This window comes from Podospora pseudopauciseta (assembly GCF_035222475.1).
Source record: "Podospora pseudopauciseta strain CBS 411.78 chromosome 5 map unlocalized CBS411.78m_5, whole genome shotgun sequence".
Lineage (NCBI taxonomy): Eukaryota > Fungi > Ascomycota > Sordariomycetes > Sordariales > Podosporaceae > Podospora > Podospora pseudopauciseta.
Window position 1 is genome coordinate 1,174,537 of NW_026946665.1, and position 15,379 is coordinate 1,189,915.

The 15,379-nt window shown below is 56.2% G+C and overlaps 4 protein-coding genes across 4 annotated transcripts; 2 read left to right on the forward strand and 2 right to left on the reverse strand.

Moving 5' to 3' along the window:
* Positions 1 to 145: 145 nt before the first annotated feature.
* On the reverse strand, positions 146 to 2,216 carry PRI1 (p48 polypeptide of DNA primase; the record flags this gene model as incomplete). The annotated part of the gene is made up of 2 exons (XM_062913523.1): positions 1,480 to 2,216; positions 146 to 1,415 (listed from the first exon to the last, which is right to left on the reverse strand). Exons 1-2 carry the CDS (start codon positions 1,851 to 1,853, stop codon positions 146 to 148), a joined length of 1,644 nt encoding a protein of 547 aa, XP_062764940.1. The 5' UTR covers positions 1,854 to 2,216.
* Positions 2,217 to 2,358: 142 nt separating this feature from the next.
* Positions 2,359 to 5,142, forward strand: QC763_509360 (uncharacterized protein). Its single transcript, XM_062913524.1, has 2 exons — positions 2,359 to 2,920; positions 2,993 to 5,142. Exons 1-2 carry the CDS (start codon positions 2,531 to 2,533, stop codon positions 4,856 to 4,858), a joined length of 2,256 nt encoding a protein of 751 aa, XP_062764941.1. The 5' UTR covers positions 2,359 to 2,530; the 3' UTR covers positions 4,859 to 5,142.
* Positions 5,143 to 5,548: 406 nt separating this feature from the next.
* Positions 5,549 to 12,137, forward strand: BCK1 (mitogen-activated protein kinase kinase kinase). Its single transcript, XM_062913525.1, has 4 exons — positions 5,549 to 5,844; positions 5,867 to 7,534; positions 7,598 to 11,577; positions 11,649 to 12,137. Exons 2-4 carry the CDS (start codon positions 6,257 to 6,259, stop codon positions 11,788 to 11,790), a joined length of 5,400 nt encoding a protein of 1,799 aa, XP_062764942.1. The 5' UTR covers positions 5,549 to 5,844; positions 5,867 to 6,256; the 3' UTR covers positions 11,791 to 12,137.
* A 68-nt stretch (positions 12,138 to 12,205) lies between these two features.
* On the reverse strand, positions 12,206 to 15,225 carry QC763_0076320 (uncharacterized protein; the record flags this gene model as incomplete). The annotated part of the gene is made up of 2 exons (XM_062906041.1): positions 12,206 to 12,530; positions 12,614 to 15,225. The coding sequence occupies 2 exons, from the start codon at positions 15,223 to 15,225 to the stop codon at positions 12,230 to 12,232; spliced, it is 2,913 nt and encodes a 970-aa protein (XP_062764943.1). The 3' UTR covers positions 12,206 to 12,229.
* Between the last annotated feature and the right edge of the window lie 154 nt (positions 15,226 to 15,379).

Sequence of the window (15,379 nt, forward strand, 5' to 3'; positions counted from 1 at the left end):
AAGGGAGCATGACACTGATAGAAACACATGGACAGAGATCACATAGCTGAAGAAAGAGGCAGGTTCGGAAAACATGGCCATGTCCCATCCATATACACCTCTACAAAAAAAACCCACCATTAATACTACATCACTCAAACAAAACCTAAAAGTCCAGGCCCCCCTCCTCCTCCCTCTCCCTCTTCACCCTCACAAACTCCCTCTCCTCCCTCAACAGCCCATGCACAAACCCCCTGAACTGATCAATATAAGGCTTGATACTCGTCTTCTCCCACTCGGCCCCCCTTCTGTCTTCATCATCCCCCTCCTTCTTCACCACCCCACCCGCCGTATCAATCTCATTCACCAACCCCCTAATCGTCGGCACACCCAACGGATCAAACCCGTCCAGATCATCCGTATCAATCGGCACACAAACCCTCCCGGTCCCAGGGTGCACCACAAACGGACTCTTCAACAAATGCGTCTTTTGCTCCGTAACCAAAATATCCAGCCGTGGATACGTATACTCCAGCACAATATCCTGCTTCGCCTCCAACAAATCCTTCGTATTCACACTCCCCATCGTCTTGGCCACCGAATCAATATCCCCCCACTTGACCACCGACGACCGCCCCGGATTAGCCTCCCACTTCTCCTTCAGCGCCACCCTCAGCTTAACATCAGGAAGCAACATCAACAGCTTCTCCGCCCTATCCTCCTCCCTCCACGGGTCCTGCGCCTCAAGCACATCCGTCAAAAAGTGCTCCTTGAGAATCCCCAAACTCCTCGCCAGATGCGGATGCAAAGGCCTCCTGACATTAACCCTCTTCCCGGTCTTCTCTCCCCCCTTGACCACCGAGAAATAATTCCCAATCGCCTTCCTCTTGTGATCATCCAACCCCCTCGCCTTGCGATCACAGACCCAAGCGTGCGCACCTCTCCTCCCGCTGTACACCCACATGACATGCTCATACCCAAAGTCCTCTTTCAGCGCCACCCCCAGCACCTTGATCGCCATGGTGATGAACCGCCAGCACTTCCCACAAATGTTCGCCTTGTCGCAGCACGTCCGAACATCGTCGTAGTCCGTCAGATCGATGTCAAAGCAGAGCTCCTTCGCCACTGGCTTGAAGGCGCTCGAGTTGCGAAACGTCTTTCGATCGCGGGGGTTGGCCGTGTAGATGGGGCCGATCTCGATGCGCTCGGGGAGGTGCTTGAAGACGTCTTTGCGGAGGAGGTCGAGGGTGGCGTAGGATTGGAAGCGGAAGACGACACCCCCGGAAAGCCAGAGGGAGAACTCGCGGTGTTTGAAATCGGGGGTGGGGGTGGGGGAGTGGTTGAGCCATTGGAAGTAGTGGCGCCAGGGGAAGAGGAGCTGGTAGAAGGCGCGGAGGAGGTCGGGGTTGGAACCACCGCCGGAGGGGGCGGCTGGGCTGGATAAAAGTGTCAGTGTTGTGATGGTGGGGGGGGGGAAGGTGGGAGAGGAGGGGGACATACCCTGGAGATGAAGGCGGTACTTGGCCTGTGACGAGATCTTTGTTGGTGTGGTTGTTCTTGCCAGAGAACTCATCGTCCGAATCGGAATCCATCCCGTCGAACAGATCCTCGAGTTTGATGTCGGATTTGGTTTCCTGCTTGATTTCGACGGGGGCGTCTTCTTCTGCTGGGGCGCTGGAGGGTGGTGGTTCTTGCTCAACGGCGGCGGGGGGAACTACGGGTGGGGATTCAACTTCGTCGACGTCGGCCATGAGGAGGTCCTCGTCTGTTAGGCCGCCGTTGCCTAGGTTGAGGGTGGTGTCTTCCATTGTCGGGGTGAGCTCAGTTCGAGCTGGGGGGTCTTGTTGTTCGGGGGTTGATTCTGAATGAGGCATTGTTTTGATTTGTGGTGCTTGAAAGACTTTATTGTCTGTCAGTTTAGTATAAGAGCCGTTGTTGGATTGGCACAGAGAGATTTGATGGTGATGCTGAATGTTGCCTGTTGGGGGAGGGACCCTGGTGGCATTGAATTTTGGACAGGACGCGTCGAGCGAATCTCAGAGCGCGTCGCGCGTAAAGTGGCCCCCACTTGTACCGCTGGGATGGTAGGAACATAACCCTAACCCTGCCACTTACATGAGAGCGGCAGCTTTCGGGACCGCATCAGAGACGCATACGCAAAGATGGATCTCAAGGTTGTCTCTGACAGGGCTGGAACCAGGAAAGATGGACGCCCCGATGATACATACATGCCCGCGATGCCTTCTGATGAAAGGAGAGATTTGTCTCTTGTTTTTCTTCACGATCCTAATAAGACTGCAGTTTTGATCTCATATCCAATCACTGCTCCTGCTGGTTGCCACTTGCGTCTTCAAATGATGGCCGGCCCAAGCGTCCGGCTCGCCTGGTCACCCTTGTCTCGCCCACGTCATTCACTGCGCCCAGGCGTGGAACAAGGGGCAGGCGCTCACTCATCAACGAACGACCACTGCCCTAACTCCCAAGCTGAACAAGCCCACCGTTATCCGTAACCTTCTGCTGCCTTCGACCCTCGAGATTTAAAAAAGCAAAAATGGCCGGCGCCGGCTTTCGATTGATTGTCGAAAACGGCAAGTTTCGAGACGCCCACGGCCGCCAGATCACCCTCCGAGGCATCAACGTCGCCGGCGATGCCAAGTACCCCAGCATACCCGACCAGCCTTCCCACGTGGCCGAGAACTTCTTCGACGGCGACAGTGTCAGGTTCACAGGACGACCGTTCCCCAAAGAAGAAGCCCATCTTCACTTCTCGAGGCTAAAACGCTGCGGTTACAACACCATCCGCTATGTCTTTACCTGGGAGGCCATCGAAGCCGCCGGGCCGGGTATCTACGACGAGGAGTGGATTGATAACACGATAGGTGTCTTGCGCGCTGCGAGGGACTATGGATTTTACATTTTCATGGATCCTCATCAGGATGTGGTGCGTATTTTGTTGTTCTTGTCTGGCTGCGGCAGAGTGCCTTGTGTCTGATGCTATCCGTGCTCGTTACAGTGGTCGCGATTCTCGGGCGGATCTGGGGCGCCCATGTGGACGTTGTACGCTGCCGGTCTGAACCCACAGAGCTTTGCTGCGACGGAAGCTGCTATTGTACACAATGTCTATCCGGAACCCGAGAAATTCCCCAAGATGATTTGGTCAACCAATTACTACCGCCTTGCTGCGGCTACCATGTTCACCTTCTTTTTTGCCGGCAAAACGTTTGCGCCGAAATGCATCATTGATGGGATGAACATCCAGGACTACCTGCAAGGGCACTTCATCCGTGCCTGTGAGCATTTGGCCAAGAGGATACACGAGGCTGGCGACATTGAGAACGATGTCGTCTTTGGGTGGGAGAGCTTGAACGAGCCAAACAAGGGCATGATCGGGTATGAAGACATCAGTGTGATTCCGAAAGAGCAGAATTTGAAGAAGGGCACGTGTCCGACGATATGGCAGACCATTCTGACCGGGTCAGGGCGGGCTGTCGAGGTTGAGACGTGGGATATGGGTCAGATTGGGCCCTACAAAGTAGGGCGGACGTTGGTGGATCCCCATGGCGAGGTTGCGTGGTTGCCGGCCGACTACGACGAGTCCCGTTATGGGTACAAGAGAGATCCCGGGTGGAAGCTGGGCGAGTGCATCTGGGCTCAGCATGGGGTATGGGACCCGGCTACCGATACGCTGCTCGAGAAGGACTACTTTGGGATACACCCGACGACGGGGGAGCATATTGACTATCCTTATTTCACCAACAACTTCTTCATGGAGTACTTCCGGGCATACCGGGATGCTATTCGAAGTCACCACAAGAATGCCGTTATCCTTCTGCAAGGCCCGACGATGGAGCTCCCCCCAAAGATCAAGGGGACTCCGGATGGCGATGACCCTCTTCTCGTTTATGCCCCGCATTGGTATGACGGCATCACTCTGATGACCAAGAAATGGAATCGGTACTGGAATATCGATGTAATAGGTGTCTTGCGCGGGAAGTACTGGACGCCGGCTTCGGGTCTACGGTTTGGTGAGACGGCTATCCGGAAGTGTTTTGCGGAACAACACGCAACCATGAGGCAAGAGGGCTTGGACTACATCGGGAACGTGCCTTGTGTCATGACCGAGTTTGGTATCCCATACGACATGGACGACCAGAAGGCGTACAAGACGGGGGATTATGCCAGCCAGTCGGCTGCCATGGACGCCAACCACTTCGCCGTGGAGTCTTCCGGTCTGGAGGGTTACACGCTGTGGCTCTACATGACCAAGAATGTACACGAAAGAGGAGATCAATGGAATGGTGAAGATCTTTCCATCTTTTCGTTAGACGACAAGCTGCTTCCTGTCTCGCCGATACCCCGATCACCCTCGACATCGAGCCTCCTCAAACCCGGCGACGGCAGCCAGCGCAAAGAAGTTGATGATGACGGCAGTGTCACGCCAGCTAACCTCAGGCGGTCCCTCACCAACCCGTCCATCTCGAGTGAGGTGACCAGTCGGCAGCCCGAGCTCACTGTCGCTCCTGGGTACCGAGCTGCCGAAGCCTACGTGCGACCGGCACCTGTCGTTACGGTCGGGACTATCAAGAATTACTTTTTCGATCTCAAGCAGTGCCAGTTCAACATGACCATCATCGCCCATAAAGCAGCCGAAACAGACACGCCGACGATCATTCTCCTTCCTGATTACCATTTTCCAAAGGATGAGTGCATTGTGGAGGTGAGCTCGGGGAAGTGGGAGATCAGCAGTGATGAGGAGGAGTCTATTATGCTGCAGAGGTTGAGGTGGTGGCATGGGAAGGGAGAGCAGGTGTTGAAGATTACGGGGGTGGTCAAGAAGCATAACATTGGGGAGGGGGGGGGGGGTATTATGATCAGCTGAGTAATGCTGTGGATTTTGTGGGGAGTTGCTCGGTGATGTAAATGTGAACGATGGATTGAGAGGATGGGGCACACGCTCTTTTTTTTTTTTTTTTTTTTTTTGGAAGGGGAGCTGGGGGAGGGGGTTGAAAGGGGCGCAGCAAGTACATATACATATGATTCTTGAGGTTTGATAGAGAGGATCAGCGATACCTTTTACATTTTATTTTGGTAACATAGCGCGTTTGGTAAGTAAGGGAGTATATATAATGAGGGATGAGTAAATGAGATATACGAAATTGGGAAAGTTTCTGGATCGTTCTTGTTGGGTGTATCATGATGACTGGGGATACTTGACACCCCGACTCTTTGAGGTACCTTACCAGAGCCTCGGACAGGTGATATCATGTTTGGGTGCCCGGCTGGACGGGATCATGCCCATTCCCACAGGGAACGGTGGTGGTGCAGCTAGGGGCAGTGGTGAAGACGGCGTGAAACTCTTATCTACTTAACAACGGCTGCCTTGTAGACGGTGGTAAACCAAGTCCAGATATCAATGCATCTCTTGGGGAAGCGCCCTGAGAGTGAGTGCCCTAGTCCCTGAGCTGCAGGAGGGTGGTGTCCGCTGCTGCACAGCCAATACCCCACTCCCACCACCCCGGCTTCGCCCAAGATTGGACCCCGCTTCATCATCCCATTCGTCCACCCACCGTGGACCTCTGCCTTGTGAATTGCTGTCCAACAATCCCGAAGCGCTTCTGCCCATCGCACATTCTAATAAACGACAAAGAGAGAGGAGAAGCGGGACACAGCCGCGCTGCCGCCCTGGCCTGGCCTGGTCCTTCTTCCTTTCTCTTTTCTCCACCCCGTCGTCGTCGTTGTCGCAAATCACCATCTCCACAGGTGCTCCTTTCCGACCTTGGATGCGCCGAGGATCTGATCAGGATCACAAGTGATCGATTACCTGCTACCTACCTACCTACGCCGCATCTTTTCTCTCTCTCTCTCTTTCTCTCTCTCTCTCTCTCTCTCTCGTGTGCCATCGGCTTGTGACGACAACGAGGCTTCGAACGTCCACCGCTGATACCACCGTCGATTACCTACCTGCCGTCCTACCAAAAGTTAGCCACATAAATCTCTCCGCGCTGCTGTCTTTCGTTTGGTCCAGACGTGATTGGGTTCCTCGAACAAACCAGGCAACTTTTTTGACAACCTCTTTATTATACACATCATCTCTCGTGATCTCTTCTTCTGCCAAAACTCTCTTTGCTCATATAGTGCGCCCACCTCTATATCTCGAAAGCGGGAGCGTATCTCCCCTACCCTCCGCTCCCCGAAGTGTGTTGGGCAAAACAAAACCAACATCGATTTTACACTCCCAGAGTTTCTGTAGCTATAAAACGAAAAAGAGGAAGACAAAATGTACAACCCTCCCGGACAAAGGGACGCAACCCGCCCCTTCCACGTCCCGCCACCTCCTCCGCCCATGTCCCCTCCACCGCCAACCGTCGGAATCAACAACCCCATGATGACAATCCCCCCTCCTCCCCCTCGCCATCCAAACGCCCCCTCAACAGCCGGCAACGTCCTCCTCCCTCCTCCCCCCTCGGGCCCCCCACCAAACAGCGGGTTTCCAAACAGTGCGATTGCCCCCCCGAGTGCGCTGGGATCAACCGCGCCGTGGCATGGGACATGGGGAAGGGCATACGACGGGAGAACAGCGTTCAACATCCCGCCTCCTCCACCGGGTGGTGGTGCTGGCGGTGGTGGTGGGGGGGGGAGTGGTGGTGTGCTGAGGGCTTACGATCCAAAGTATCACGCTCAGGTTCTTGCGGCTGGGAATAACGGGGCGACGTACACTGTCCCGCCTCCTCCACCTCCGCAACAGCAACAGCAACAGCAACAGCAACAGCAACAGCAACAGCAACAACAACAGCAACAGCAACAACAACAACAACAACAACAACAACAACAACAACAACAACAACAGCAACAGCAACAGCAGCAGCCGCAGCAGCAGCCGCAGCAACAAATTGATCAGATGGGGGCGCTGACAAGTGCGACGTATATTCCGCAGGGGGATACATATGGTGAAGGGGTGGGTATACCCGGGCTGGGGCTGGAGGATAGCGCTATAGGGTGGAACATGGGTGCATATTTGGAGTCTGCCACGGCGACGCCGCTGGATGAGAGCTCGGGGAGGGATAGGTTGTACGCGAATGCTATGGCGCAGCGGGGGTCGTCGACGACGAGCAATGCTACTGTCTCTTCGGTTTCTGTCCCGCCTGAGCTGGCGGCGCAGTGGCCGATGGAGAAGGTGCTGGGGTGGTTGCAGGCGAATAGCTTTTCGAATCACTGGCAGGAGACGTTCAAGTATCTTGGGCTGGACGGGGCGAGGTTTTTGGAGTTGGGGAGCAGTCATGGGGGGAGGGGGAATTTTGGGATGATGCATCAGCAGGTTTATCCGCGGTTGCTGGCGCTGAGCGGGCCAGAATGGAACCAGGCGAGGGAGAGGGAGGAGGGGAAGAGGATGAGGAGGTTGGTGAGGAGTATTGTTACGGGGAGGCCGGTGGAGGTGAAGGGGGGGAGGTTAGGCGGGGGACAGCAGCAGTCGCAGCATGCGAGGCAGAATTCGACGAGCGCCCCGCCCGCGGTGACGGGGGGTCAGACGGGGAACAGGTCGGCCGAGAGCCCTAATGTGAGTGTGGATGATGGGTTTTGGGATACGGGAGTGACAGATGCTGATGATGGTGACAAACAGACGCCCAATCCGATCAAGATCCCAGAGTTGGGGTTTAGCAGGAGGTTCTCCCAGTCTCGCGCCACGACGATGCCTACGCTCAGCAGCACCATGCCGACGGATCACAGAAACATGATGAAAGAAATCGACACCAGCCGCCGCCACAGCCCGACGTTGAGTGAGTCAGGCGAGGCGGGTGGCACATTCCGTGGTGGTTCGACCCCGTTGGGCGGAGGCGGCGGCAACGGCGGCGGCAGGGACAGCCCGAGTGCTGGAAGCCCGAATCCCGCCTCGGGTCTTTTCCCGTCCTCCACTGCCGGAAATCTCTCAGCGTCTCCACACAGCAGCAGGTTCGGCCACCGATCGCGAAACAGCACCGACTCTGTCTCGTCCAGTGCAGCAATCTACGGCAGCGGTGTACCTGCCGACGCGGCCGCCATGTTGAAGAGCGGCATGAATATCGCAGATGTGGTGAATGCTGCCCGGAATGCGAATGACAGGCGGCATGCCCAGGATGGGGGGAGGCCGTCTCCGCAGGAGTCTGGTGGCGGGGATAGGAGTGCGGGGGAGCCGCCTGGGAGCGCAAAGGGGAGTGGTTCGTTCTTGTCGATTTTCACGAGGAAGAAGCACGGGAGGAAGGATGATGGGTTTGGGGGGGATGAGGATTCGCCGACGAGTCCGGGGTTGAGTTTTAAGCCGCAGAGCTTGGGGGATAACAGGCCGGGGAGCAGTGCGGGCACGTACGGGCATCATCATGCGGGCAATGTGAGGGCGAATCGGGGCGGGCCGAGGGTGTTCATTCTTGCCACGGCTGATTGTTGGAATTATCGGATGCTGGATGTGACGGATATCGAGACGGCATCGGATTTGAGGCAGTTGATCTGCATCAACTTGGGGCTGCCCGAGAGCGAGGGGGCTCACCTCTACCCCACCGAGCTGGGCAGGTTTGAGCATGATGGGGAGGCTCTTGATGATTCGAAGCTGCTGGCCATCAAGGCGCAAAGGGCTGATGCGATTGGAACGCTGAAGCTGTTTGTCCGTGTGGGTGGACCGCCACAGATGCGCCAGACGGGAGCCCAGATCGCCATGGACGAGGAGACTTATGTCAAGCTCAACGGAAGGATGCGGTCTAGTTCGTCGCCGCCGAGCTCGAGGCAGAACACGCTGACGGGCAAGGAGGGAGAGGACAAGATGCTGACTGCAGAAGCGATCGAGTACCGGACCGAGCAGCTGAGGAAACAAAAAGAGTATCTTGCCAAACGTAAGCAGGTCGCTGAAAACAATCACGTTGCTGACAGGAGCCCCTCGTCTTCCATTGTTGGCAGAACCGTCGATTTCGACCAGCCTCGGCACTCGCCCTTTGAGGACCGAAAGATGGACACTTTGCTGCCCCAGCGCAAGCCGCCGGCACCCCCTAGCGACCCCTCGGCCACGCTGATCAAGGCGAACTCGTTGAAGAAGACGGGCCACGGCCTGCGCCTGTCGGGCGACAGCGGGTACCACCCCAAGCGGAAGACGTCGTCTGACTTGCGCAGCAGCGGCGACGTCGTGTTTGAGAAGCAGAAGCGATGGGGTCCCGTAGCCGACCCGTCGGCGGGCATCGGGGCGCTGCTAGTGGGCATGAGCGACGGCATGGCCAGCATAGCGCGGCCCCGGCCAGGGGGTGGCATGATGCAACAACGACAGCCGTCGCCGCACCGGGTGGCCACGGAACCTATCACGTCCCAGGAGCTTCAAAGAGGTAAGAAGGCCATGTCAACTGTCAACTTTGGACCAGCGCACCAGCGAGAGAGATCTGGTTCTGGCGGAGGAAGTCCGAGACCGGGAGGGATGCCGGGCTCGCCGGGCTCTTACACGTGGAGCTCGAAGAACGTGCCCTTCCTTGTTCCGGACTACTCTCCCAACGGGACACCTGCTCCTCCCCCGGCGTCGCGGATGCCGGATGGTGGTAGGAGTAGTGGTAATGGATGCCTGGACCAGAATCACAACCACCAAGCTCAAAATGGAACAATTGCTAAGATGCGTAATGTAGCGCGCGCCCCGTCGCCCGGGAACGTTAGCCCAAGCTCCCGACGGCGGCCGAGCGATTCCTTCAGCAACCAGGCGGCTGTAGCCAAGAAACGAAAATCACACGGCCCGGATACCGATTTCACGGACAACGATGTTACCTTCTCGGCGAGCTCGACGCGGGCGAGTAAGAAGGTGGACGACTCGGACTCGGATGATGATTCGGATGATGGGCTGTTTGCCATTCCCATCGCGGCGAGGAACTCCGGTCCGGACAAGGGTAAGACGACAGCGCCAGCCGAAGGGAACAGCGGCGATTCGGATGGTGCTTCCGGCACCGGCACCGGGAAACGGCCGAGTTTGAGGCTGAACACGAGGTCGGGGAGCAACAGCCGGGCGAAGAAGACGCTTTCGGTGGCGTTTGCCGCCTCACCGCAGTCGAGCAGTGCGGGGGGGAAGACGCCGTTGGAGGATGATGATAGCGGGAGGTCGTCTTCGCAGAGGAGGGGGACGCCGGGGACGCCGCAGAGTGAAGGGGGGTGGGACTCGGAGGAGAAGGACAGCAAGATTAGCAGGAGGAAGTCGTTCATCGAGAAGGACGTGTGGGCCAATCGTCCTCCGACGGACGCGCTGGTTAACAACCTGGAGGATTTTTTTCCCGACCTGGATGTTGACCAGCCGGTGCTGGAGGAGGGGCTGGATCAGGAGCCGCCGTCGCCCATTGCGGAAGGGGATGAGAACAATCAGGGGAGCGCTTCGGTGCCGCCGTTGCCGCCGCTGCCGCCAGGGTTGTCGACTGGGAAGTTGCACACTTTTTACAATGACAACGACACCTTGGGATCGGATGAGTCGACGCTCAAGGCGCTTGAGTCGAGGCCTGTGTCGATGCAGTCGCTCGCGCATAGGAGCATCAGGCGGTCGGGAGGGGGCGGCGGGTTGGGGAGGATGAAGTCTATCCGTGAGGTGGCCAGGGGGGCGAACGAGTTTGGCAAACGGTACACCCAGGGCCCTGGCCAAATCGACGCTCAGAGCTCCGCCGCCGCGGCGGGGAATAGAAACACCAACCTGATGAGGAGGAAGAGCACAAAAATGTTCAACGCCAACATCGTCCAGATCCAACCCGACAGGGGGTCTCTCAACCTCGCCATGGGAGGGCTGACCACCATCCCCCAAGACAGCCTCCCGACCCGGTCCACCAACAGCAGGGAGAGCATCCCCAAACGCCAGACCACCTTCCGCTGGTTCAAAGGTCAGCTCATCGGCAAGGGAACCTTTGGCAGAGTTTACTTGGGCATGAACGCCACGACGGGCGAGTTCCTCGCCGTCAAGGAAGTAGAAGTCAACCCCAAGGCCGCCCAGGGCGACAAGAAGAAGATGCAGGAGCTGGTCGCCGCGCTGGACCAGGAGATCGACACGATGCAGCATTTGGATCACGTCAACATTGTGCAGTACCTCGGCTGCGAGAGGAAAGAGACGTCGATCTCCATCTTTTTGGAGTACATCTCCGGCGGCAGCATCGGCTCCTGCCTGCGCAAGCATGGGAAGTTCGAAGAACCCGTCGTTGCGTCTCTGACTCGGCAGACGCTGTCTGGGCTGGCGTACCTCCACAGAGAAGGCATCCTCCACCGCGACTTAAAGGCTGATAACATCCTTCTCGACCTGGACGGGACGTGCAAGATTTCGGACTTTGGGATTTCGAAAAAGACGGATAATATCTACGGCAACGACAAGACGAATTCAATGCAGGGGAGCGTGTTTTGGATGGCGCCCGAGGTTATCAGGAGCCAGGGGGAGGGGTACAGCGCCAAAGTTGATATTTGGAGCTTGGGGTGCGTGGTGCTGGAGATGTTTGCGGGGAGAAGGCCGTGGAGCAAGGAGGAGGCGGTGGGGGCGATTTACAAGATTGCCAACGGGGAGACGCCGCCTATTCCGGAGGATATCAGGGAGGTGATTAGCCCGGTGGCGATTGCGTTCATGTTGGATTGTTTTACTGTGTAAGTTTCTTTTTCTTCACAACGGCGCCGGGGGCGGGGGAAGATGTGGTTTGCTGACAGTAAGAGAACAGGGTCTCGAGCGAACGTCCGACGGCTGATGTTTTGCTCAGCCAGCATCCATTCTGCGAGTTGGACCCAACGTATAGCTTTTTGGATACGGAGCTGTATGCCAAGATTGCGGGGAGGGTTAATGATTTGGGGAGGGGGCAGTAATGAAGGCAAGGGGAGGTAATGGATAAAGGGAGAGTCTTTGGTTTTGGGAGGGAGACGAGCAAGCGTTTGAGCGTTTGTTACACACACATAGATATATACACACACATACATACAGGCATGATATGTACAAGAGGAGGGGAGGGGCAAGCATAAGATAGCTTTGTTGTTATATAACTTTTTAAGTAGGAAGAAATGGAAGGTTTGTTGGAGGGGATATCACGATGTATTGGTAAAGTTCAGAAACCAAGAGAGCGTCTTTCTATTTCAAGCAGTTCTCTGACTTGCTTGACAACATCATGATAAAAATCAACAATCCAAAAAAAATAAAGGAAAGAAAAAACCATCAACGCCATTTTATCCCTTTGCGTAACTTGATGAAAAACACCCAGGATCCAAAATCATATACATTTATATATAATATATATTTCCATCTCCCCCTCTACGTCGGCCTCCTAAAAGGATGCGCCTCCGTATTCAAAACCCACTCATCCAAACTCACCACCTCGGGCTCCGCAAACAACAGATAAAAATACTTCAGCGTCTCCGCCAGCCAGAAACTCTCCATACTGTCATCCATCCCGCCCGCGTCACCCTTGGCAGTGACGTCCCTTATTGCCGAATGTCCCACCTCTGTCTGCGTGTGTTTAATCACAGACTCGAACATTTTCCATCCCTTTTCTTGCCACTTGGGATCGCCTGTGATGCGGTACATGTACCAGACCGACTCGATTGCTTCGGGGCTAAGTAAGGGATACAGAGTTAGTATGGGATGATGGGGAAAGAAAACAAACAAAGAATAAAAAATAAAAAAATAAAAACATACCGGAGGATGTAGCGTTTATCGCTCAAAGAGGTGAAGCCGGGGGGGATGATCTCATTCTTCAGGCGATCGGCAATGTACTCTTCGTGAGTCATTGGTTTGATTGGCTCCGGGGGTAGGGTCAACTCCGTAAGGGGGATTTGGCTGTCGTCGTCGTCCGAGTAGGTTGTTGCCCAGTCATCATCACTGGTGTTGGTGTTTGTGACGGGGGCAGAGTTCAGATCCAGGCTGTTTTGCAAGTCCGCTCCTCTAGGCTCGTTAAAAGTTCCATTCAACTGGCGGCGTTGGAAGCGAGAGGGGAACGACCCCTCCCGTGCTTGGGGCCTTTCCTCTTGCTGCTGCTGCTGCTGTACCGGCTGCTTAGGCTCAGCCTTCTGGTCAGACCCAGCACCAGTGTCAGAATTGGCGTTGCTCTTAGCCACCGGCCGTCTCGCCGCCTCCTCCTTTGCCTTCTCCACCCTCTCCTTCTGCAGCGCCTGCTCCTTCTTAATCTCCTCCACCTGCTCCTTCCAAGCAGCCTTGCTCTCGTAATACCTCTCCATCTCCTGCGCCCGATACGAAGCCCTATAGTCCAACTGCTCATGCCACGCCGTCTCGTTAAACTTGCAATCCGTCGCCGACTTGCAAGGCATAATCTTGGCGTACTCAGGCATGATACCCGTGGGCATAACATCGTAGGCCCAGAAGCAACCCTCCGCAAGCTTCTTCCCAATCTCGACATCCTCCGGGCTCTCAAAGATCTTTCCCCCAAGTCCAAACATGCCACCCAGAAAGCAAGTCAAGTGAGTAATCTCCCACTCATAGTCCAAGCTGTCGGCCGTCCCATCTTTGCTCGTCGCCTTGGCCGAAAACAAAATATCCGGATCCCCCTTCGCCATCGGCCTAAACAAGAGATGCTTCTTCACCGCCGCCACAGTCTTCTCATGCATGGTCTTGTACTTCGGCACCAGCCCCCCCAGCAGCAAATACTGCTTAGGAAAGTACTCATACGCCGAATCCTGACTCCCGCCCATCCCGTACGACCCCCAAGCATTCGAACTCACCAGCCCCTGAGGAGCACACTCAAACCCGTCCGGCAACTTTTTCTTCCCCGGCCTTCCCGGCGTCATTTGATCCCTCCCCCCAACCCCATCATCCCCCCTGACAACCTCCTCCCTCCTCTGCACCTTAACCCCCGTCCCCCCAACAACTCCCAACCCATCAACCCCCACCACCCCAAGATCAACCCTCCCATCCTCCCTCTCCTGCTGATCAACCGGGGGCCAAGGCGCACTCCTATTGCACCCACTGGCATCCAAATGCTCCGGGAAAATCCCCTCAATCGCACTCCTCCCCCTTCCCTTCCAATTCTGCAACTCCTCAAACGCGTCCGTAATCCTAGCCACAGCATCATAATACTTGTTCTCCCCCGTCAACTGCGCCAACCTTGTAAACTCCATGCTCATGCTCCCCAGCTCCGCCACGCCCGCGTTCTGCGCCGCCCGTTTCGGCGCAATGTTGTACGCCGGGTGCCACTGGTAATACAAGATCGGCAGCCTGTTGGGCGTGTCAAAGACGCTCATCAAGATCTCGGCCAGCTCCTCCGCCTTGTCCAGCAGCACTTTGTATTCCTTCTTCATGCCCGAGATGTCATACGCCGCAATCAACCCCCCCAGATAACGGATTATCGTTTCAAAAACGGGAATGTCCGTTCGGTAAGGTGTGGTGGTGAAGTCGATTTCCGCAACTGCCTTCAGCGCATCCTCAAACTCCGACTTGAGACCCATGATCCAGAGCGTGTCGAGGGAGTCGACGAGCGTGGCTGCCCAGCCGCAAAAGGGGTCATGGTGGGCTTTTGACACGGGGCGGAGCTCGTCGTGGGTCCAGGCGTAGATTTTGTAGCCCTGCCAGGCGCGCTGGGCTTCGGCCTTGACTTTTGCCAGGCGGAGCTCGCGCTTCTCTCTGGCCTGGGGGGTTTCGGGCTCGAATTTGGCCTGGATGGTGGGGATGGGCTTTGGTTTGCCGGTGGGGAGGGGGATGATGGATTCAGGGGGGATGGGGAACCATTCCGAGGGTTTGGTCCAGTGGACTGCTGTGGTGGAGGTGGTTTCTAGATCAGGTTCGGAGGGGGTGTTGTCGTGGTTGTGGGAGCCGATTCCTGAGCCGGGGAGGCGGTCGGGGATCGTGGCTGGGGTTGTTGATTTATCCTTTGGAGGCTGTTCTTTCTCGTGGGTGCCCTTGAGGGGGGGCGGTTTGGTAGGTAAAGCGTAGGATCCCTTCTCCTGGCTTTCCTCCTTTAGGCTTGGGATCTTGACTGGTGTGTCGCCGTGTCCGTGGTCGTGGTCGTGGTCGTCTACCACTTTGGGCGTTGGTTTCTCCTCAACTTGGACCTTGGGCGCCGGCGGCTTGACCTCCACTACTGCTGGATCTTCCTTGACAACGGGCGGTTTGGCAACAACGGGCGCCTGGGCTTTCTCGGCCGGTTTTGTCTCGACCTTTGTCTCCCGATGTCTTGTGCTGGTATGCCATATCTCTTGCGTCCTATCCCATTGTGAATTCTTGGAGACGTGGTACAGCAGGACGGTGATGACGAAGGCGCATATCAGGAATACGCGATATCGACGGAGTCGGAACATTGTAGCGGCGGCGGTTTAGCGACGGATAACCGCAGAAGGTATGGGTATTTGCGGAAAGGCGCGCGCGCACAAGCGTTCCGTTCAACTCGATGCCAGGATATATCTCGAAGTCGGGATGTATGTATGGGTGGAATAAAAGTATCCAAAAAAGAGC